General features: G+C 36.7%; 1 protein-coding gene across 3 annotated transcripts; it reads left to right on the top strand.

Moving 5' to 3' along the window:
* The first annotated feature begins 5 nt into the window (after positions 1-5).
* FERRY3 (FERRY endosomal RAB5 effector complex subunit 3) lies at positions 6-23,364 on the top strand. 3 transcript variants are annotated; one of them, XM_075508702.1, is made up of 14 exons: positions 6-168; positions 1,617-1,811; positions 2,089-2,234; positions 3,637-3,818; positions 5,513-5,612; positions 5,707-5,828; positions 8,196-8,302; positions 9,048-9,245; positions 12,709-12,837; positions 13,968-14,036; positions 15,568-15,770; positions 20,817-20,874; positions 22,079-22,146; positions 23,121-23,364. In XM_075508702.1, the coding sequence occupies exons 2-14, from the start codon at positions 1,634-1,636 to the stop codon at positions 23,211-23,213; spliced, it is 1,653 nt and encodes a 550-aa protein (XP_075364817.1). In that variant the 5' UTR covers positions 6-168; positions 1,617-1,633; the 3' UTR covers positions 23,214-23,364. The 3 variants fall into 3 exon arrangements, 2 of the variants coding, with proteins under 2 accessions (XP_075364817.1, XP_075364808.1); XM_075508693.1 differs by having other exon boundaries at positions 37-168; positions 12,709-12,816; XR_012776623.1 differs by lacking the exon at positions 20,817-20,874 and having other exon boundaries at positions 37-168; positions 23,121-23,202.
* The last annotated feature ends 174 nt before the right edge of the window (positions 23,365-23,538 follow it).

Here is a 23,538-nt window from a genome sequence, read left to right as displayed (position 1 = left end):
CCCGGCACATTCGCCACGAAGCGGGCGGGTGCCGAATCTGCGGCCCCGAACGCGGAGGTTCTAACGGGGAGGCGGGAACCAGCCGTGGTCGCCGCCTTCCTCAGCGGCTGACGCTCCCCCCGGCGCCGCTGCCCGCCGCGCCCCCTCACCTGCCCTCCCGGGACCCAGGTGAGCGAAGAGGGAGGAGGATGCCCCTCCTGCCCTTCGCGGCGGGGGAAGCGGCTCCCGTCCCTGTGGGGGCTGCCCCATCCGAGCTGAGGGGCTGTGTTTACCCTGGGGTTTTGGAGCCTTCCCGGGGGGGGGTAAGGGGAGACGGGATCCTGCAGGTCTTTCCCTCCCACCGCCAGCTTTGCTTCTGCCGTTTCAGTAACGGGAGCTAGTGCTGCCTCTCTTGGCGTGGGCCACCGGTCTGGCACCCCAGAGCCTGTGGTGGAGCTGAGGGCACCAGCGCCGGTTTTGCAAAGGGGGTTTGGCCCTCTCTGCTGGGGCAGACCGGCTGCTCGGCTGCACTGGGGTCAGAGGCAGCGGCCGTCACCTCGTCCCGCCCTTTTCCTCCCCACTGAACCTTGTTTTGTCGGGGAGTAGCAGGAAGACGTTCGTCAGTTTTGTGTTTCTAAGTGGTGCCGGTTAAATCCTTCTCCGTGACGGGCCAGGAGACCGCCTCGGCTTAGCGTTGGTTGCCCTGAGATTTTTGTCGTTATCGTGAAGCGATTTGTAACTGATTTGTTTAATCCGTTTCCAACATGTAGGTTTGTTCACAAAAAAAAAAAAAAAACCCAAACCCAAACTATAAACTGGTCCCATCAATTTTGCTGTGGAGAATATACTTTTTTCTTTCTTTCTTTTTCTGCTTTTCTTCTCCTTGAACCGTGGTTTTTAGCACTGGGGAGATTTCAGCTGGAGTAACGTGTCCAGCTTTGCAGGTAATGTTCAAAAAAGAGGAATGTAAATGAGTGGAGAAGCCCTAGTGGAGGGAAAAATTACTGACACAGGTATATGTGTTCCCATCCTGTATTTTCATCCTGTAGACAGTTCTCTTGCTTTTCTTTTGGCTTATTTTTAATGGTATTATTTAAAAATAATGACAATTATCCTAAAGCAGTTTACAAAATGATAAAATAAGCTTTTTCTAAAAATGATGGCTAACTTCTGCTCCCCCCTCCCCCCCCCCCCCCCCCCAAGTTTACCGGCCTCAGAAAAGAGGAAATAAAATCCTAATGCACTGTGAAGGATTTCAGATTTTAAGACATGTATGGCAGCAGTTACAGTGTCTCAGTTAATAGGTTTGCTATTTATGAGGATTCCTTCTGTCCTGGTTCTGCTTTTAAGTCAGGAGGCTTATACCATACTTTGTAAGAGTAATTACCCAAATTCATATATTGATACACTCAATTACGGTTTAGAAGCATTCAGTGTTTTGGAAACTGGTATTTATGCTTCAGTTCCAACCTATGTATTTGGAAGTCAAAACTGAGATGAGTATCTATGAAAAATTTGGGGGGTTAAGTTTTCTTGCCAGAAGCTGTTAAGTATTAACAAAGCCATGGTTTTAGTTAGCATTTTTAACTTATGATTTTACAAGAATGTAACTCCTGTTATTTTCATTCCTAATGCAGGAAATCAACTCAAGAAGATGAAGCCCAATAAAGGAAAGACCTGCACTAGGGAGAGAGACTATGTGTACAAATTTGATGCTGGAAATCAACATTTAGTGCTTACCGTGCCTCTCAAATTCCCTGTGCAAGAGAATATTAGTCATCTGCATGGACGTTTAATGCTTCTGCACAATCTGCCATGCTTTATAGAAAATGGTAAGAATTTATTTCTTACATTAGTGTCATATATCCATGTCCACAAGTGTCTTAGAACCTCCTTTAAGAAACCAAAAGAAGGGTATTTACTAGAACAGTCTTAAAAAATTTGTTTTTAAAACAGCAAAATATGAAAGAAAATTACTGTCAGTACTAGCAAGTAAGGTACCCAAGTAAAAGGTTTTCAGAAAATCTTTATTTGTATGTTTCTTAGATGATTACTGATACTTCCACTGACATGTTTTGTTGATGGACCATTCTCTTCTTGTTATAATAGACCTGAAGCAATCTCTTAATAAGTTCATAGAAGAGGAAACTGTAAAAGATTATGATAGAGAAGCTGAAATGGCTCTGGAAGCAGTGAAATCAGGAAAAGTAGACATAAACCAGCTGGCAGATACTTGGGCTAAAGCTTATAAAGAGGTAAGATTAAGGCTGAAAACTTAATATTCAGGACTTGCTTTGTGAGAGTGTGTGTGCATGTACAGACAGAATCACATCTGTGAAGATGTGAAATTACACTGAAATTCACTTTTACTGATCAATTCTTAGAACTTTTTCTCTTTATCTGAAAGTGTTCTTTAAGTCTTCATCCTACAAGTTCTCAGTCAGGTTTTTCCTGAATTAAGTAGTATCAAAAGATACAAAATTGAGAGGTAAATAGCTAGTGATAGTCAAGCAAAAATAGATGTAAGGGTTATAGTGCATTAGAATCAAAGCAAGAAATAGTAAAGTGGTACTCCTATCTTAAATCTCAGTAATAGCAATGAAGAGTCCAAAGAGAAAGTGTATAGTTGGGAGAAGCTTTTCAGCTCATTTTCTGAGTTCATGTGACTATTTTACATTATTTAGCGATGGTGAGGCTTTAGCTGGAGTAATGTGTCCATTTTTGCATGTGATCTTCCAAATAGAGGAATGCAAAAGGAATCCTCCTTCACTAGGAGGAGTCCTAGCGAAGAGAAAAACAGAATGACAAACTGCAGCATTTGAGGAAAAGTTTATAGGAATTGAATTTGCTTATCATGGAATATAGAAGAATGTTGTGAAAAATTTCAAAACATACATCTTTTTATAAAGAATTGGAAGCAAATCATCTGCCTTAATGAACATCAACAAAATGAAATGAGCTTAAACTTTAAGAAGGAAAAATCTGTATTGGGTGAGCATGGGAATGTGATAAAACATTGAAAGAGTTTACAGTCTTCTGTGCTAGCGGTTTCTATAAATAGGTTAGCCTGAGTGCAAGGGTTAGGATTAGATCATTTCTTGACATTTCTAACCTACACTTCAATGGTACAATCTCAATTTGTCAGCTGAATCTGCTGGGAATGATTGTTTCAGTATAAAGGAGCTTGAAAAACTGGCATCTTTGGGCCAGTCTTTGTTCAATAAAAATGGCTTTTCTTAAATCAGTATTGTTGATCAAATTCTGATGACATCAGAGGTTAGTCATCCTTTCTAGCAAAATATTTTTGTTTGCACAGCTGGTGTTTTGGGCCCTATCTAAAATTCATCAATTGCAAATATTGTTGTAAATATTATTGTTCTTTCCAAGTTGGTGATGGCTGAAAATTGGTAATTCTTCACTGTAGTCAAAACCTTAATGTTTCTGCTGTTAGTTGTTTTGAAAGAAAAAGAATATGGGAAAGGAGAAAATGTTAAAGGTAAAGCAGAATACAGAACGCTCAAATTAGGAAAGATAATCCATGTAAGTTGAAGGTTGTGCAATAGTGTGCGTGCCCGGTTGGTTTTGCCCCACCATTATGAGTGATCCTTATACGTCCTAAAAGGTACCATATACTTTAAAATCTCTTATAATTTTTAGACAATGTTAGAATATGCAAAACCTGAAGAAACCAGCTGGGATGAAGATTTTGCAGATGTTTATCATGATCTGATACATTCTCCAGCTTCTGAAATGCTATTAAACCTGGAACACAATTATTTTGTTAGTATCTCAGAATTAATAAGTGAAAGAGATGTGGAATTGAAAAAACTACGGGAAAGGTATTCCTCCTTTTTTTTTTTTTTTTTTTTTTCTTATTAAATAGGGGTGCATGCCACTGGGTGTATACAACTGATAGGACAATGGGTGTCAACTTGTATTTGTCTATGTAAGCCTTGTTTTAGTTTTATGTTTCCCTCTTTAAAGTCATATAATACTTAGCCTATATTGTTAGGGTCAGCTACCTTATATTCTCGTCAGTCACTGCAAATAGTAAGAGCTAAGGCCATCAAAGTAATATAAAGTTTGATTTCCATTGTTCTATCCATGTTGTAAGTGGTATAGCAACGTAAAGTGCTTAGGATATCTAGAAAATAAAGTATGTGTACGGATCATGTTTTGTGTTTGTTATGATGTAATTTAAATGAAAAATTGGAAGTTCCGTGGGGTGAAAAGATGAGCAAATGACTTGAACCAACTTTAAATCAGAAACTGTTGAATTTGAAATTTAGGAAAGTCTATGTGAGAGTTTCCAAATATCCCGAGTTTCCAAATAAGCTTGAATAGTTGCAAGTGGGTGCTTTGTCCACAAGAGGGAACACATAGAATGCAGAGTTTTCTTTTTCTTTTCAAGACTAAATAGGTCAAGGAAAATGAATGTACACAAATATAGATATAGTATAGATACTAAGTACTAGGGAAACTTGTGAGATGGCAGAATATTCTATGTAGGTATGTTTTAGCATTCTAAGTGGCAATATTCCTCTTGAGTTGTGTTTGTTTAAGCTCACATTATACAATGCATACCTGTTTGTAAAGTTTCTTATAGACTGAATGTTGTGTATCTCTAATTTGGGGATAAATGTTGCCAATAATGTGTTAACAAAACTTTTTGCTGCTTATTGACTCTTCTCAAGTATGCATCTGGAAGAAAGAGCACTTAATCCTAAGAGCAGGAATGTTGTAGCGCTCTAGCATGATATGGCTGTGTATTGACTCCGGTGGAATTTATCATACCTATTTGTCATAATCAAGAAACTCCATATGTCAGTGGCAGCTGAGACTATCCCGGACGAGTGTAGGTGTTCTGTTTACACAGGAGCTGACTTGGGATCCCTGACCCTCAACTAAAATTTGTTTTGTGGATATTCATTGATAAATCTGTGCTAGGGTAAGTTGATTCCTTGCTGAAGAAAGGGCTGAATGTGAAAGACTAAGTGAAGCCAGGGATTAAGACTAAGGAGGGATGAGGTATTAGATGAACTGATGATAGCAGGGCAGCCCTTTAACTCCAGGTCCCCTTGTTGAATGTAGTTTGAGCTGCAAGTTCATCTGACTATTAAAAATAGGTGTGTTTAGCCTCCTTCCTGGTGTTTATCTGTCTGCATCATCTGTTGTTGGGGCGGGAGGAAAGCAAGGGACTGAGTAGGTCCATTTCAAAAACTCTTATAAGGATAAGGATAGTGAAGTGCTATATTAGAGTATCTGGAGATACAGTCATGCCTTCTTTTGAATATCTGTGAGGGCAGACTTTAAATGTATGAATTCCAATTCCAAAATGAGCAGATGGGCAAAGTATTGCATGACATAACTTTCAGCTATGTGTTCAGTTGTATCTCCGCTTGTGATGAGCATTGACCAGCTGACTGATACAGCTGATCATTGTATCAGTAACTGTATCAACAACAATGGGTGTTCTTCTGCCAGTTTTTTGAAAGTGTTGCTTGTTGTAAATCTATGTTTGTTTCTCTTTCAGACAAGGAGTTGAAATGGATAAGGTGATGCAGGAGCTAGGGAAATCACTAACAGACCAAGACGTAAATTCATTAGCGGCTCAGCATTTTGAATGTCAGCAGGTAAACTAAGTTCAGTGAACTAGAATAAGTCATGCAAATAAATGTCTTAAAAAGAAATCCCAAAACACTCAAATTATCACTGTCATCTTGTTAGGATTTGGAGAACAAATGGACCAATGAATTAAAACAGTCTACTGCTATCCAGAAGCAGGAATATCAGGAATGGGTGATAAAGCTTCATCAGGACCTAAAGAATCCCAACAACAGCTCAATCAGGTACTTAATTCCTCTGTGATGCTTACTTCCATCTCTCATAGTTCAAAGGACTTGCTTTTATATAATCTTTATTTCAAATTAGCCATTTAAATAGGATAATCAAAGCAAATCAAAGGCAGATAAACCATTATAATTAAATATTTATACTGTTAGGAGTTTCTTCATTGTGTAATGTTATAACCTTTCTGTACCAGAAGGTGTTGTAATGCACTAAACTACAACTTGAGCTGCATGGGGTTTCCTCCTATTTTGCCTTTATTTACAATGTCTTATCTTCAACACTATTTCACAAGGCTTTCTGTTGCCACTTAAGGATGTTCTGCAGAATAATTGTAGCTTAATAAATGGTAATAAAAGGTAACAAATGGTAACATCACATGTTTTGGATTAATAAACCTCTTTTTTTCTTTTTTCTTTTTTTGTTTCTTTGTTTTATGTATACATCACTGGACAGCTTAAAAAAAGGAATTTTTTTAGTGTGAACACTTGTGGTGAGAGTTGAATGAAAAGCTTTCTGATTGAGGAAAATTACAAATTACAAATTCTGTGGAAATCAGAATTTGTAACTTGGGGAGATCCTTATTCTTTCTCATTAGTAACCACCACCTTTGCTACTAATATGAAAATAGAAAGAATAAAACCTGATGCTTTCTCATGCCTCACTTCAGTAGAAGAGCCTGTCTGAGTAGATTTAGGTGGATGCAGTAAGAAATTTATGGGAAACACAACACCTTTGAACAAACTTGATGCCAGTGATAAGAGGAGACATACATGGATTATAATGCATGAAATACTTCATGACTTGCTCTTTAGTGTTTCCTTTTGGGATAAGGAAGCCGAGTGTATGGAACATGAGGGAAGAGAGAGAGGAAGGGAAATATATTGGAAGATGAAGCTGTATGTTTAGATTTCTCACTACTTTCCTCAGAATTTTGTTGTCTGTGAATTTATGTTTTGGAAGTCTTTTGCAGTTCTCAGGTTAGTCCCAGAATGTCCTAGGACTGCATAGCTTATAAGCAAGCTGGCCTCTTTCTAACCTAGTGACCAGGTAAAACATCACTGCAGTAGTGACAGTCTGCTCAAGCTCTAAGCCCAATACTAAAATATTTTTCCACAGAATTTTCATGTTAGCTTTGTTGATTATTTCCATGAGGCTTTAAAGATAGTGAAATTACAAAGGCTATTCATACTTACCACTGTGAACCTCTTCCCATGTTCTGGCTTTCTACTGCTGTAAAATAAGACCAAGGTGAAGTTGCTTAGAGGTGAAAGTTAGAAGAAATGGACTGCTAGGGGTCCAGAGGCAAGGACCTCTGAGAGCAAGTGAGGATGTTTTGGCTTCAAAATCTTGGAATCTTATAACAGATATGAAGTGATAGTATTTGAATCATTGCACCTACATACACTAGCAGAAAGTATGATCTCTCTGCTTGTGTTGAGTCCTGAAAACTATAGGTCCCTAATGCATTTGAAAATAATGCACAGGAAGTCTATAGTAGAGCAACTAGAAGCTTAAAGAGAGAGATAAAAATGTGTGTTGCACACATATATAGACGTAAAAGATACATATATATACGCACATGCACATATATATCTTTATGCATCTAGTTGCTTGTATGTGTGTGTATATATATATTTATTAACGGTATATCTTAGTTCTACCTCATCACTAGGCATTTGCAATTAGTGGAATTGCTTGCAAGTTTATAAAACACTTTTGAAACACCTTTGAAGATTAGACACTCTGAAAACAAAGAGAAACTTCTCATTAATGCAGAAACAAATTGGAGAGGTGTTCATGTTCTTTCATGTAGCAGAAACAGTACTTATTATATCACTTACTACCAGACAGTTGAATTTAGGAAAAGAATTAAAACTGATATCTGAAATATTTCCTCCTAGTTTGAACACTGTGGAGCATTTGATTTGGCTTTTTTTAACCTCCCATTTTGTGTGAGGAAAAAAATATGTTTTATCTAATAAGTTCATAAGAAAAGAAATGTTTTATCTGGTAACTTCATAAATAAGGTTTTGGCTGTTATAAATAGGCTGAGAAGAATTCTTTTTTTTTCCCTTTCTTATTATGTTATAAATAGGTATTGTGATTTATTTTTCCATCTCAAAATGCTTTACAAATGAGCTAGGTAATGTAAATCTGACAGTGGAGTCTACTCTTCCTGCTGGTATGTACCTGGAGTATTGCATGCCAGAAAGGTAAAACCTCAGCTGAGTGGAGTTCATTCAAATAGGTTTAGTCTCTTGGTTTCCACAGACTAGCTGAGAAAATTTTGGGTAGCTTTCACAAAATATTGTTGGTCTTGAACAAAAATTAGGATAAACTTTTTGGTATGTTTTTCATTATTTTAGTGATGAAATTAAGGTTCAGCCCAGTCAACTGAGAGAATCTGTAGAAGGAAATGGAAGAATTTATGAAGAGCAAAGGTTGTTAGAAGAAAGTTTTACTATTCACTTGGGTAAGTAAAGTAAACTGACACCAAAACCAAACATCGTAACAGATGCTAATAAATACTGTATGCCATGTATTATTTACAGTATTTAACTGTCAATGTATATAATATATACAGTTTGTAACTGTTTTATATTTGTTCTTTACATATGTAAGAGAAGCACAGTGCAGTATAAACTGTATCAAACAGTATCTAGCTACCTGAAATATACTTAATGAAAAACATTCTAGAAGCAAGGTTTTATCCACTCTAGCAAGGTGACTAGTGTAGAAAAGCACGCTAACATCAAAACACATAGCAGTTAAAAATTTTATATTTTAACTTTTCGTATGTTTGGTAAGAAAATGTGGGTATTAAATTCAGTTCCCACAATAAATTAACAGAAAAAGAGATGCTTAAAATTTTTACTTTTTGTTTATGCAATAGAGACTTCTTACATTGTCTGTTTGGACTGCATTAGTATTTCATCCGTAGGCTTGTAATAGGGAACAAGGCTTATTTCAGGTATAGATAAGCCTTGCTTTGTCACAGTATGTGAAAATATTGCATTTGTACTCTTATTTTGTAAATTGCTGATATGTATGTAAAGCTGAATATATGGTTAAGAAATTTCTTTGACTATTACTGATTATATTTTCCTTATAGATCTCTTTCACAAAACTTACAGGAGCATTTGATCCCTTGCATTTTAATAACAATCCTGAGTTTCCTCTTTTACAGTATGTATTAAAATCATTTATATTCTGTACAGGAGCTCAGTTGAAGACCATGCATAACTTGAGATTACTGAGAGCCGATATGCTGGATTTCTGTAAACATAAGCGTAATCATCGAAGTGGAGTAAAACTTCACAGACTTCAAACTGCAATGTCTCTCTATTCAACTTCTCTCTGTGGCCTGGTGTTATTGGTAGATAACCGTATCAGTTCATATAGCGGCATCAAAAGAGGTGAGTCCTCTAATGGGGTATATCGTGTCAGTAAAAACAAATGTCACTTAAAAACTTGCTGTCTTCTCTAACAAAAAATACTCCCTGTAAAATACTCCCTGTAAAACTAAAATTTACTGGAGACCCTAATGTTTTGGACATGGTGTATTGCAAAAGGGTAGCAAATGCAAAAAGAAATATGGATAAGGATGGGGGAAGAGTTGTGCTCTAATATGCTGGTGTCTCTCTCATCTCGTTCCTAGATTTTGTGTTTGAGTAAGGAACATGCTAGAGTAAATACTTCAATGTTGATTTCCCTGCCTTAGACTGACTTATTATCAGTAGGGGCTTCTAACTTCAACGTCAGCTTAGCATACTGAAACCTATTTGCAAAGATGAAAACGAAATATGCTAAGATTTTAAATTGATAAGTAAATGTATAAAAATACCATGTACTTTAGATATCTGCAGCAGTATGAATTCCATTGAAAATGAACAATAGGAATATTACTTGCCTACTCCTGGAAAGCTTGATTAGTAGCCATTTTAAGTGCATGTCTTTTGAGTAACTGGACACTATGATGAAGATATTTTGTATCAAGGTTAACCAATGAAACGTGTTTGTTCCTGTTCCAGTTTTGGTCACTGAGGCTTTCTCTGAACCACATTATTGACTTTCCCACCTTCCTCTTGAAAATTAATACCAAAATATTTACACTTGAAATGTCTTTTTGACTGGAGCCACTATTACTTGTCATTATTCTAGCATGCTGTAAAAAAATAGACTTTGGTGGTTGATATTCTCTGAAAACTGTGGAATCAGGCTTGTAGCAAGCAAGAAAGAGAAGTGTACCAGTAAAAACTGCAGTTGCATTTGTGCTGTTTATCATTTCCAAGTTGCTTAATTCTGACAATATTATTTCATACTTGTACTCATTTTCAGTTACTTTTTTTTTTACCGCTTAAATATTTAAATTAATAACAAATAGAGAAGATTTGTTTTTATACTAAATCTTAGGTGATAAGAGAAGACGGACATTTGATTAATACTGTTAAACACAAAATTGCATCTTCTAGCCACTAATTAGATCTTGCAGCCACAGCAGAGGAGAAAACAAGGGACTGTAACACTATATGTAAAATATAGTCCTCAATAAATTTTGATGTCTTTGAGTTCCGAAGGGACTTTGGCAGACCTAACCGTGGGTGCGTTCCACAGCTGTCTGCACCACCATTCTTTTTAAAAATGTTGCAGAAATGAATGTGTCTCAGCTCCTCTGACCTAGTCAGATATATTACTTTAAACCATCAGTGAATGTCTGGTTGTACTGAGACCCCAAACCACTATATATGGCAACTGAGGTTTGGGCACGTTTCTTCAAATCCACTCTGTGGTGAGAGTGGTAGCTTCTGGCAGAAGAGCAGTAATAAACACCTTTGAGAGGAGACTTTGCTCTTAAACTGTTAAAGCTGTTTGTTGCAAGAGCACTAGCCAGAGCCAATTCTCCTTCCTAAAAGGCTCTTTAAGAAATAAGTATGCTAGGGGGTTCAAAGGTTCTTAAAACTGCTATACAGAAGACCTTCAAATAATACCTTGATGCTATCATTTAAATAGAGAGGTAGTGGCTCGTGAATCTAAATTTCTGGGTTACAAAAGTACAGAAACAATTTTCTGCTTCCGTTTTAAAGCTGGAGAAAAACACAAACCTGATAGCCTTTATTTTGTGATGGGCTAGAAGCAACCTGAAACCTCTATGAAATTTTTCAAAGGTAGCTGGAGTAAATGAGCTTCATGTGAGCACGCTGCTTATCCAAGCATTTTACATTTTGAGCAACACCAATCACTCGGCAAGCACTAAACGGAGAGGGGCTCCAGTCTATGAAGTCCTGCAACTTACTTGGTTGACCTTGTTTGTTTAGCTCTATCCTGAGGAAGCTTAAGAGTGTGCTTCATTTAGTGTATTTTGTTAGTTCTGTTGCAACATTTTGATGTTGCATCTTTGGTAAATCTGTTATCCAAAAATGGTTCTGTTTGTCTCAAAATTCAGAATGTATGTGAGGTATTTGCAAGACGGAAAACCACGACTGCAATGTTTTCTGTATTTCTTACAATGTCTAAACGGCAACTAGCAAAATATACCTTTGAAATCAGATTTGGACACATCTCTAGAAAACAGCCTTGAACAGAAAGTTGAACTTATGTATGAACTTTCAACATGCTCATTTCATTCAGACTATTTTTTCTAAGCTAGATGAATAGTTTCTTTATGTACTTTATGCATTGCCTAGCTCAAACTCTCTTATATTACGACTTTGTAGGGCTACTGTGACTCAGGGTTTGAGTAGGTGTAGCACACTCAGACTAACAATAAACTGAAATTAAAGTTAATTTTAATTTAAATACAAGAGATTTTTCATTTGTTTGTTTCAATAAAATGTCTTGTGACCTTATTTTATGTTGATACACACAGAAGACACAATCTTTTGGAATATGAGCTGCTTCTTCCCTTGGTTTTGGTCACCAGAATTTAATAAAGCCTTTTGAGAATAGATTTTATGATGGAAACTTCATGTAAAAAGATCAAATACATTAAGATTTTTCTCTCTACCCTGCCTGTTCCTGTCACAGCCTGTTCACAGGAGTATACGGTGCTCTCCAGATAGGCAATCAGAGTACATTAAGAACTTTAAGGAGGATTAGAGCAGGTGCCTCAAAACGGGAAGTAAGTAGCAATTGCTTAGTATAGTCTAGCTCCTTGCTAATAGCTTGTTTTGGCTCCGGTTGACTTGCTTCGAGAGACGGCTGGACGTTAGGATAAGGAGCTTAGAATACCAGTCACAGAGGCAGTGTGTTATGATCCTAATTATCAGTATAATATTTCCAAGTCTGACATAATACCTGCTTCTCACAAAAAGGAACTTGCAGCTCTTTTCAGCTGATGACACTTTTCTTTAGCTTTCAGATCTGTGTTTTGAGAACTAATAGGAAAGAACTGTAATTCCAGCTTTCCAGATACACTATTGATGAATTTCATTAATAGCTCTCATGTTTCAAAACAAACTGGAATGCTGTTGTTGCTATTGGAAGTATCTATTATGTATGTTTTAATGAAGTATCACAGATTAAAGGACTGTTAGTAATAAGACATCATTTTTAAAGCACAATTACATTTAATGCACAGATATTATTGATGTTATTTTGGGGGTTTTTGGCCTGGGTGGTTTTGTTTGAAACACCCTTGAGCAACAGCACTCAAGGTGGGTTTTTTTTTCCCCCAAGCAATTAATATCTTTCAAAAAAATGTTTTGTCTCTGCCATTTTTTTTTTTTTTAGAATTTAAAGAGGAGTACAGCAGGGCTTTGTCTGGTTTCGGGGGGGGGGGTTGCCTTTGTAACTGGCCTTACTTGAACAGTAGAGCAGAATTATGTAATGTTACTAAGCCCAGCATTATGACGTGGATTTTAATTTTTTTTTTTTTCCTAGATTTTGCAACTGTTTGCCAAGAATGCACGGATTTCCATTTTCCTGGAATTCAAGAACAGCTTGAAATTGTCCAGAAGGTTGTACTTAAGGCCAGAGCACAGCGTAGCAGTAAGTCGAAAAGACATCATGGTCAGTGACAACCGAAATTACTTTCCTTGAAATAGAATAGTGGTCAGCTGAATGTTTATGGTTATGGGCAAGTTAACTTCACTCTTCTTCAGTTACCTAATCTATAAAATGGAATGTTCTACTTTATCGATAAACTGTGAGAAGTCTGCATGAAATTCTCTCTTCACAGACAGCATGTTCACATGATGTATTTGCTGCCGTAACAGACATACTTTACCAAAAAAAAACAACAAACAAGTCTTTAGGTTCTGATCACACTTTAACAGCATGGGAAGTGTATGGGGCCATTGTGCTTTCCTCTGCAGTTTAAACTGCCTGTAGCAACACCGACTTTATCTGACTTAACTTTTTTATTTCTATCTAAATGTAAAGCTTTAAAAATTGCAAAAGAGGAGTTATGACTTGTTCCCTTCCTTATAAGTGAACACTAAAAACTGAATAATAAATTGACTAAATGTGTATACTTCTTAGTGCTGACCAAGTCCTTGTGAATGGTTTACTTTGCAGTTATATTTACAAATGGCTGTGAAATTTTCTGACCACATGGTGTTAAGGCAGTACTTGTACATCATGAAACTCTGGTTTTCTTGCAGAGAACTACTTATGTGGTTTAAATACATCAGTAACATGGATAGATTCATAAGAGTACATAGAGAAACAAGTTTTCTTAGGAACCTGCCTATTGCTGTAGTCTTGAGGAAAATACTGAGAGCTGTTTTTATACTGCTGATTTATGTAAATATCTTTACAATTTTTCTTGCAATACTAGGAACAAATTTGTTTTAAATAGTTACATTATTTAAAAAGCAATAGCAAGCTACTACGTAGTTGTGGGGGCAATTTGGAAAGTTTAGTATTATGTTTGAGAATATTGTGTTTTCTTTTGTCCAAATGAAGAGGTATTGTAGGATGATTAAATAAGAAAGCTAATGATTTGAGATAGGATTCAGTTCAGTGTCTACTGAAGGCAGCAAAAACACTTCCTGTCCATCCTTCTGCTTTTGGGGGACTTTCTGGTAACTTTATGGTAAAAATTCAAGCCAGATATTACTTCAGTACATCAAACTTTCATGCCAAAGTGTAATTAATAGATGATATGTTTAATATTTGAGCTATTTATTTATATGCAGAAAACAAAAGTAGTGGAAATGAAGATAAATTAAAGAATATTGAACGAAACCAGTCAAATATTTTGCCGGGTGAGTTCTGTTGCATTTTCCCCCTCTTCTTGTGTTTTATAGATGCACAATTTTAGCTCTAAAGTCAGAACATAAATTATAAACTAAACCCGAGTTGACCTCAATCAGAGGAGAAGGATGTTCTTGTGGCTAAGGCAGAGAACTGGGTGTCAGGACATCTGGTTTCTATTCCCAGCTTTGCCACTGCATCATGTGACTTGGGGCAAATCACTTAACTTCTCTATGCCTAAAATTTATTTTCAGAATTTGAGGGTGAAAAAAAGATCTCTGAGCATCTTGGGAAAAGGTGAAAAGTAAATACTAGCAACTAATTTTATTTTAAAAAATAATTATATATATGTCACTGTTGTGATACAGTAAAGCACTTTAGAATGTATTTTTTAGCTTTGACAATGTACAAGTCCATTCCTCTCAAAGAGGAAGTATCTTCTGTATATATTGTGATTTTTAGTAAGGAAAGCTTCTGTGGAATTTGAAGATGAATACACAGTTGGAGGGGGAAGGAGTTAAATCCAAACAACCCATGGTTGAATAAGAGGGCGGTTTAAAATTGCTTTTATGATTGTCTTGGATCTTGTTAGTATACGTGGATTATAAATCAACTTGGGTCCTTAACAGATAAATTTGGGTGAATCTTACTGCAGTGGCTTGTGTATTACTACTCTTAGATGGTCATTGCTGGGGATTATTACCTCCTTAGCAGTCATCTGAAAGGAGTACATACCTGTTCTGCAGCTGTCCCAGTACAAAGGTAGTATCTTAACTTAAAAGACCAGTGAAAATAGGTTTGAAGATATTTATCTGTTGACTGAAACAGTAAGGGTATTGCATACCTGCTTTTCTGTTGACTCTAGTATAGACTTTTGATCTCCAGCAGAAAGGTAAGATGGCGACCTGCATTTCACTGCCCCTTACTCTTTGTCTGCCTTTGATAAATGAATACCAAGTCTAAAAATACCCCCAACAACTTGTCTTGGTAACTTTTTGAAAACAACTCTGTAACTAATCTTCCCATTACTATGAATTATTTTAAATTCTAATGACAATGGATACCTTTGTCTTCCAGGACGTATCTCAGTTGTTACATAACCCCCGTATCTTTTTCCACAGACTTTTTGCGTCCTTTATTTTAACCCATCCATTTTTGGTATTTCCGCCTCCCACATCTGTCTGCAATTCAGTGCTTACATTATATATTTTGAGTATTACAGCTCCTCTGTGTTTGTTTTTCTGTTTCATGCTATATATAGATCATATCCGCCTGTACTGGCACTGTTATGTCTTATTACACCAGGTGTCCATGATGCTAGTGAAACCCATCAAAGCAGGGAAGTGAGTGTAGGATGAATGTAAAACAATGATATTCCAAGAGATTTTAGATCAGTTGGTTTCTAACTTTTTTATCTCCCTATGTATGTGTTCGGATTTGCCTTTTGTCTTAACTGACCGTATCCTTACATTGCCTAACATTGTATTTCAATACAGATCACTACCATGATATCTTGCCTTCTTGGTTTACATTATTCTGTAGGAGAATTCTACATCACACGCCATTCAAATCTTTCTGAAATTCATGTTGCTTTTCACCTCTGTGTGGATGATAATGTAAGATCCGGTAACATCACTGCTCGGGATCCTGCAATCATGGGACTCAGAAACATTCTCAAAGTTTGCTGCACACATGACATTACTACCATTAGTATTCCTCTCCTATTGGTGCACGATATGTCAGAGGTAAGTAAATGTAAAGATTTGGTTTGTTTTTATCTTCTAGGATGCAACAAAAGTGATTTTTGCAAAGGGTATGTTTCATGCTGGTTTAAGCCAAATGCGACAGTTTATCCTAGTCACATGCTCCTGCCACATCATTGCACTGGCTCCTGCCACATCATTGTGCTGGCACTCGTATCTATATGGTGACCCAAATTAAGGAACTGAACCAGTTAAAAACATTTCAGCCACCTGAATCACTTATTCCAACCCTGCATTTTGGACGCTTCACTTCCTTGATCCAGCTTATTGCACAGTTGCACAAGTATTAATGAAAGATGGGACTACATGCCTGGAAGTCTTCTGGCAACAGCTCTTGCTTAGAAACTATATCTTCAGAGCTGCTGATGCGATAGTGTTACCAGATCCCCAATTTTATTTGTTGCTAGTTAGAAAACCTTAAAACTAAGTTTTATGAGCACCAGAACTACCAAAGCTTGGCTTAGAGTTTTGTATCCCTGAACACCACCTCAGGCCTACGCAGCAACAACCAAATTTCACCTTTGCTCTGACCTGCCTCCTCCTTCACTGCCTAATCACTTGCATCCTTAATTTCTCTCCCTGTTTCCTCTCTAAGTTCCCCACATACCAGCTGGGCAAGAAGCAGCATATTGCTGAGGCTCTTTGTAGACACAAGTGTGCTTACTTATTGTGCTGGGCTTTTGTATTCTCTTCATCAACGTGAAGTGTGTGGGACACTAATGTGTAGAGCTTGTCTCTTACTCAACTGTAACTTTTCACAGTGCTTAGTAATTTAATACCATTGACAACCTCTTTCCTCTGTCACATCTGGCTCACAAGATACTAGCAGAGAAGAAAAGAGCGTGGGGAGGCAGAGAGAGAACCAGTGAACAGACAGTACAATCATATGTCTCACCTCCTTAGGAGGTGAAAAGTCTATAAACTTAAAGAAATAGGAAAAATAAGATAATGCTGCCATTACTGATACCCTTGCATGGATAATTGTAGTCTGTCGTGGGGTTTTTTTAAATAACACTTTGATTTTTCACTTGTAAATTTCAATACTGCCTTTCCTTCTTTGAAAGTGCCTGACTTATAGCAAGATAAAGGCTCACCAGTGGATTACCTTTAACAGTGACTTTTTTTTAAACAGAATTTGATTGGAACACAGTGTAGAACTGGCTCTCTTTTGCAAGATCAGGGTCTATTATAGTGAAAGTGCAAGCAATGCAAAAGTTAAAAATGTCCAATAATGAAGCTTCTAAAGGATATACTTCCATACATAGAAGCAGACTTTTAGGAACAGATGATGATATTTCTGAAATTTTTCATCTCTGGTATCAAGACCTTTTTTTGGGCACAAATGTAAGTAATCAACTTGCAGGACAGCAGCCTGGGTTACTCCTGGGACCCAGTTACTGTATTTCATAAATTTATTGATCTTTTTTCTTAATCAAGTTGACATCTGACTATATTCTTTTTCTTTAAACCTTGTTAGTTTTAGCTTTCATTTGCATATCTGTATTTTAAAGTACAAATAAATCACAAGACCCAGTGTTCAATGTGCTTTGAGAGTGTGTGAAAGTGAAGAATTATCCTCTTGACTAGTGCTGGATTCTTAAAAGGTCCTGGTAAAATAATTTACCTTTCATACTAGGTTTTCAGTCTTTGCAGAGTAAGCAGAAAGTGACCTGTATGATAAGTGTATGTTTAGCCAAAACTGCATTGTGTGAATTGCATTAGCAGCATTGCTTATTACAGTGCTTTGCAGCTGGCTGACCTAATTTGAAACACACGCATATGTAACTTGTTGTTGGGGAAAAGTGAATAATAACAGATTTCTGAAAGTTAACCTGAACTTGGTGCCTTCAGCAGCCCCTGTTTTGAATCTGCATTTACCACCTACATAAAAACATTTTTGTAAAGTGGTTAACCAGGAGCACAGCTGCAGAGATGTTTGCATGCTTCACTGTGACAGGCATTCATCATGAGTTTTCTCTGTGCTTTTCCCAAAAGTTTTCTTCTTTTATGGGTGGAATAGTGGTGGTTATAACGTCACAAGTAATGAGTGTATTGATCTCAATGAAGCCATTACATTTCATTATTATTGGACCTTCATATAAAGCTAATTTTTTTTCTATGAAAAAAAATTAGGAATTCTTTTTTCCTTAGTTTTTCTTATGACGAGAACAACAAAAACAGATTTCTCTCTTCTGATCATTAAGTTAAATGAAGGAAAGAAACTGGGTTTGGTACTTGAGAAAGGCAAAAGCAGACCAGTTCAAATTCAGGACAACTGAGGAGTTACTGTCTGATCACTGTTCTGAATCTAATATAAACTGATATATAAAGTGGGGGATGACATGGTTCTAATAGCATGGCATCGCTAAAAGTGCTAGAGCTGGCACACTTCCTTGGTAGTTTCAACACAGGAGCCATTGCTGCTGTCCACACAGCAACACTGAGAAAAATGTGATGCTTCAAGGATCTCAGGCAGCTGTCTCTATTACCATAAGTTAAGACAAAAATGTTTTGAAAAGAAGTAGAAATGAAGGGCGTATAAGCTGTGTAACAAATGTTTATGTATATAGAGAGATTGTTGATGGGTGTGTTAACCTCAAATATTTCTCATGTGAGTTTCTGCCTCTAAATGTATAGCTGCTCATACAGTGTTTAGGTTTTGCACAGATATACTTTGAGTAGATGTCTTGCTAATTCTTAACTTACTAAAATTAACCATTGAAATCTGGTTTGAAGTCTTTGTCCCACAAGACATTTATGGACTTTAGTGTTTTCATTACCTGGTTATGACATTGTTCTGCAAAGGCGCAAGCCTTTAGCTTTATAAAAGCAGCAGTCCCAAGTAGTGAGTCTGTCACAAATTTGTTTGAATAAAAAGGTTTGCAGCATATCTTTCTAATCAGTGAAGTTGGCCTGTTTTGGGGTTTTTTTTGTTTGTGGTGGTTTTTTTCCTTTTTTTTTTTTTTTTAAAAATAAGCAGAAGAAATCTTAATTTGAAAACAAATCATTGCATCCTAAAAAGGAGTGAGGTGTGGTCTCTGCTAGTGAACAAAACCAAAAGTCCCAGGGGTTTTTTTTACTTGCTTGAGTGCTATTAACCAAAACTCACTATAGGAGATGGGGTGTTTGCTCTTTTTTTCCCTATCCCCTGCACTGTATTTTGATTTGGTACTTAGCTGATCCTTCATCATTTGCACAACTGTTACTTAGTTCGCATACAGAGAAAAATCCTGATAACATGGAAAAATCATGAGAACTTAGATTTTTAAAGATGGATTAGAATTGAATCACTACTGTGTCATTTTCATGTCTCGTGGCTTGCACGCAGTGACATTCTGGATTCAACCTGTTATTTCCTTGAGTGCCCACAAGATTTAACATGTATGTTCCTCTGAAATAGTCCAAGGAATAGTGTCATATCCTGCTGTTTTGATCAGTCCTTTTAAGGCTTAGTTCCCTTTATTGATTATGCAAGGTAATAATGAGTTGCCTTCAGAGCAACAGGACCTTTCTTTCTAGACACTTGTTTTTTACCTAAGCCAAAACAGTAATCAAAACTAAGAATAAATGCCTACATTACTTGTGATAGAAAGCACACATAGGCAGATAAATTATAACAAACACCAAGTATTTCTTCCAGAAAGCTTAGAAATGAGAAAAGAAAAAAAAAAAAAAAGTTGTCCAGCATTGTTCTGTCTGATTAATGTGTTGTATCCTCTAAAAGCAGCATCTATTGATGCAGTGATTTACATCATGAAAGAAAGTTTTCTGAAAAGTCATTTCTAGCTTACGCTGTTTTTAATGTATTATGTATTTTGGAGATGGCAGGAGATACTCCCACCTAAGTAGGAACTTTGGCTTTCAGTGGTTGTTAAGCAGCCACATTCAGTACACTGTTTCAGTGTTATCAGTTGGCATTCTTAGTTAACCTTGCATCTCAAATAACTTTTTTTAAATACTGAAATTAAGCTCTTTGAAAATGACAGATTGGACAGTGTTTGGCATTGCAAAATAAAGGCTGGCTTTACTGAATAGAAAATTATGTAATGCGTAGATTTGAAAAGGTACGTAGAATGATAAATTTGTTTCCGTGTCTATTTCCTGTATTCAGACTAGAAAGTGCTCACTTTGATGCTGAAGAGTACATCAGAACAAATAGTACCTATTTTCTTTCTGAGAAGTATTTATAGTGACAGTCATTCTGTCTCTGACTAGGAATGTTCATCTTGATATAATTCACTTTGTAGCATACAGCCAAAGAATGTTTAATGTACTAAAGCATTTAAACTGTTACTTAAATTATTTAGACCCGTGCTCATAGCCGTGTCTTAAGATATCTTAAATCAGTGTGGTTTTCATATGCCATCTTGGTAGTTAACTTTAGGTGAGAATTTGCTTTTGTTTCTATCTGAAGCTCCTCCATCAGATGAAGATGGATTTTGTTTGTTTTAACTCTTAACATAAATGCATCTTTAGGGGAGAGGGGCTTCTTCCAGTTCCAGTATTAGAGAGAAGGTTTTTACTGAAGGCAGTGGGTATGCCAATGAACCTTAACCGGAATCATCAAGAACAGCTAGGAATCATCAGTTAACTGCTGTTAAGATGTGGTCAGGAGCCTATCTTTGCCGAGCTGAAGCACAAATCTGACAGTTATCCATTGGATAGTATATGTTTTTCTGAAGCTCCACATGAGAATTAAATAGACCCATTTCCAATTACATTAATAGGATTGTCAACAATATTTTTTTTTATTCAACATCTCAGCTTAAAAATTTATAGATTGTTCTGACACTGGGCTCTCCTACCAATAAGTAGTTGCACTGCTTTTATGGTCACCTATAAAGTATATACCACCTGCCTAGAATACTCTGGAAAACTGAATCCCTCTTTATGGCCTGTAATGCTGCTTGAATACCTGATGGGAAAATGTGGTTCTATGGCAAAAATGTCTTATTTTTAATAACTTCTCTGCTACTCTTGTTGGTTAGATCCATTGGGCATTGAGGCTTTTCATTTATTAATTTTTAGGAAATGACCATTCCATGGTGCTTGAAAAGGGCAGAGCTTGTGTTCAAGTGCGTCAAAGGTATGTTAGTGAATGCTTCACCTGGGTTTTTTTTGTTGCATTTGGTGACATCCAGCCTTAGCTCAGGCTGTGTATTTTCCCAAAATAAGGTGTTTTTCAATAATTTATCATTTGTTAAAACATACACTTATATTGTCTCTTTACAATTATTAACTGTCCTACCAGGAAATAGTCTCAGACACTTAGAATGGAGACTAAAAATGTTTCAAAAGTATCTGTACAACTTAAACAGTAGAAGAAAAAGCACTTACTGCTGCTTTGAGCAGTCTCTGAAGGAGGGCAAGAGCTGGTGGTTCTCTACAGTACAATTTCCAGTGTCTTTTGTATTTTGATTGCCTCAAACAGTAAGGACTCCCCACATTTTTCCAGTACTAGTTTATTCATCTCTTTGCTGGAAAGTCCTCATGACTAAACTTGGTTTTCTGTCTTTCCAAGTGGTATTATTTACTGCATTCTTGTGTGTTGCACTTATACTTGAACCAGTCATTTAGAGTATTTAAAATGTTAGTAGTGTTAATTTTCTTTCTACCACCTACTCAAGGAACCTCTTCCTATTGTGACCTTTAGTAATTCACAATGGAATATCATCCACATAGCAACTTTCATTAAACAAGTATTTTTCTGAGTATCTTTATTTGCCACAAGTGTGTTCCTATGGACCTTGTAGTTCATTTGCAAGGAAATGAACTACAAGGTCCACATAAAAATGGCATACTGTAACTTGAGCAATAAAGGAGTGTTGAGCTTTTTCCGTATAGGTGAGGCCAGGCAGTTTCTGTTGCTGCCGGATTGTCAGTGTACTTTTGGCAACAGGCTTGTACTCATTCACATGGTTGCGATCACATCACAGCTAAAGGAAAGAGCTGTTTCTCAATGAAAGCAAGCCATTGAAAGAACTCATAACATGCATATTTGGAGAAACCTCTCGCTTCTGCTGGCTAGCACTCTGCTGTACAGTAAGACTGGTTATTCTGCTCTTCAAGGGTATATTGATTTTCTCCATAACTCCTCATTAGATTTTCCAGTTAAAGCAGATTTCAGTCAGGAGATTGGCCAAGTCTGATTTAAATGCGATTAATGACATGCCTAGTTAAGGAAGTTAAAATCCTAATTGTATGTGAAAACTCCCTCACTGCTTGATAATGGTGTAATTGATGGGGAAGATTGCATAGGTAATGCATATAGTATGAATGCTGTTTTTTAGGTTTCATGATGGAAATGGCCTCGTGGGATGGAGGAATTTCTCGGACTGTACAATTCTTGGTACCACAGGTAGGTTAAACCAAGTTCATATCTAATGTAGGAGACTGTTGGAACGAGAAGTTAAATGTCAGCAGACCTAGTTTTGATTTCTTTGCTATGCCCTGCTCTTTTTGTGTGACCTTAAATTAATCACTGTGGTTTTGGTCCCTTGCCTATGAAACAGGAATAAGAGGGGTTTGTATTTTTGGATATCCTGTAGTACCTTCTGAGGACGCCAAAATTTCAAACTGGGAAGTTCACCTTTACAAACGGTGAATACATCACCTTTGAGAAAGATACTTTTTTGCTGTTATTTACTCTGAAGAGATGGGCTAACCTTGCATTACATAAGTTTAGGCGTTTATTAGTCATACTGTCTAACAATATGCACTGAGTTCAGTCATGCTTCCACAAAGTTGTTAATGACTCTAGGTATTTGAAGTTAATTGTAATTAAGATTCTGAAATGATTTAATTTGGAGTTCTAGCTGATCTTCAGAAACAGGAAGTTTTCCAAAGGTGGCCAGCACTAAGTTTTATTTGTTCTGAAAAGCGGTACTGGAAGTAATAGAAAAATCAGAGTTATATTAGCAAAGAAATAACATGTATTTCTTGACAAGGTAGTAAACAGCTCAGTAAGGAGGAAGCCAAGAATAAACTAAGTAGTGAAGTTGAATCTAATTCTGGAATTCAGAGAGCAGGAGTCCTGTAGATAACAAATAGCACCATCCTGCTTATGCTAGGCGGAAATAATTACTGAAACAAGAAATCTACTGGAAACAGGTATGTCACATAAATATACACACAGGTTTTTTAGGTCAATCTTTTCCTTTTCATTGAATTAAATAGAATTGTAACACATAGTTTGAAAATTATCTTTGTGGTCTTCTGAAAAACAGCAATTCTCTTGAATGTCAAGAAACAAAGTTGAGAGAGACTTAATTCTTCCAAACTACAGCAAAAAGCCAAGGCTTACTGTGTATTTTTTTCATTATTTCTTTCCAGACAATCTCTGAGGAAATGTTTTACCAACTGAGTAACATGCTTCCGCAAATCTTCAGAGTATCCTCTACGTTGACTCTGACCTCTAAGCACTGAATTTTGTGCAGCAGTGAGACGCATCCTGTTGATATAGGATGAAATTACAGAGATTCTGGAATTGAATGTCTCTTTTCTGAGGATCGATGACCCTGAAGTGGTATTTGTTGCAATTTCAAGAATGATGTCATAATAAAAGATAAATGCTGTCTGTACTTGGGTGTTAGCAGTTGATTTTTGCCTCTTGCTTTCTGTTTCAGCAGAGTATTAATGTTGAATTCCTCACCTTTATCAGAAAGACATTCAATGTAACTTATTTTATGTAAACCACAGAAATATAAGTGATTCTCATACCTAAGTAGTAGGAATAAGAGCTTATGGTAGG

This window comes from Mycteria americana, chromosome 1 (assembly GCF_035582795.1).
Source record: "Mycteria americana isolate JAX WOST 10 ecotype Jacksonville Zoo and Gardens chromosome 1, USCA_MyAme_1.0, whole genome shotgun sequence".
In the NCBI taxonomy this organism is placed as follows: Eukaryota; Metazoa; Chordata; class Aves; order Ciconiiformes; family Ciconiidae; genus Mycteria; species Mycteria americana.
This window is presented reverse-complemented; position numbering and strand designations above follow the sequence as displayed.

Excerpts from the sequence above, each read along its gene's own strand:
- FERRY3 (XM_075508702.1), top strand. The coding sequence starts at position 1,634 with ATGAAGCCCAATAAAGGAAAGACCTGCACTAGGGAGAGAGACTATGTG. Across the intron at positions 9,246-12,708 it reads ATATAGCGGCATCAAAAGAG|ATTTTGCAACTGTTTGCCAA; the intron begins GTGAGTCCTCTA and ends TTTTTTTCCTAG. Across the intron at positions 22,147-23,120 it reads TACAATTCTTGGTACCACAG|ACAATCTCTGAGGAAATGTT; the intron begins GTAGGTTAAACC and ends ATTTCTTTCCAG.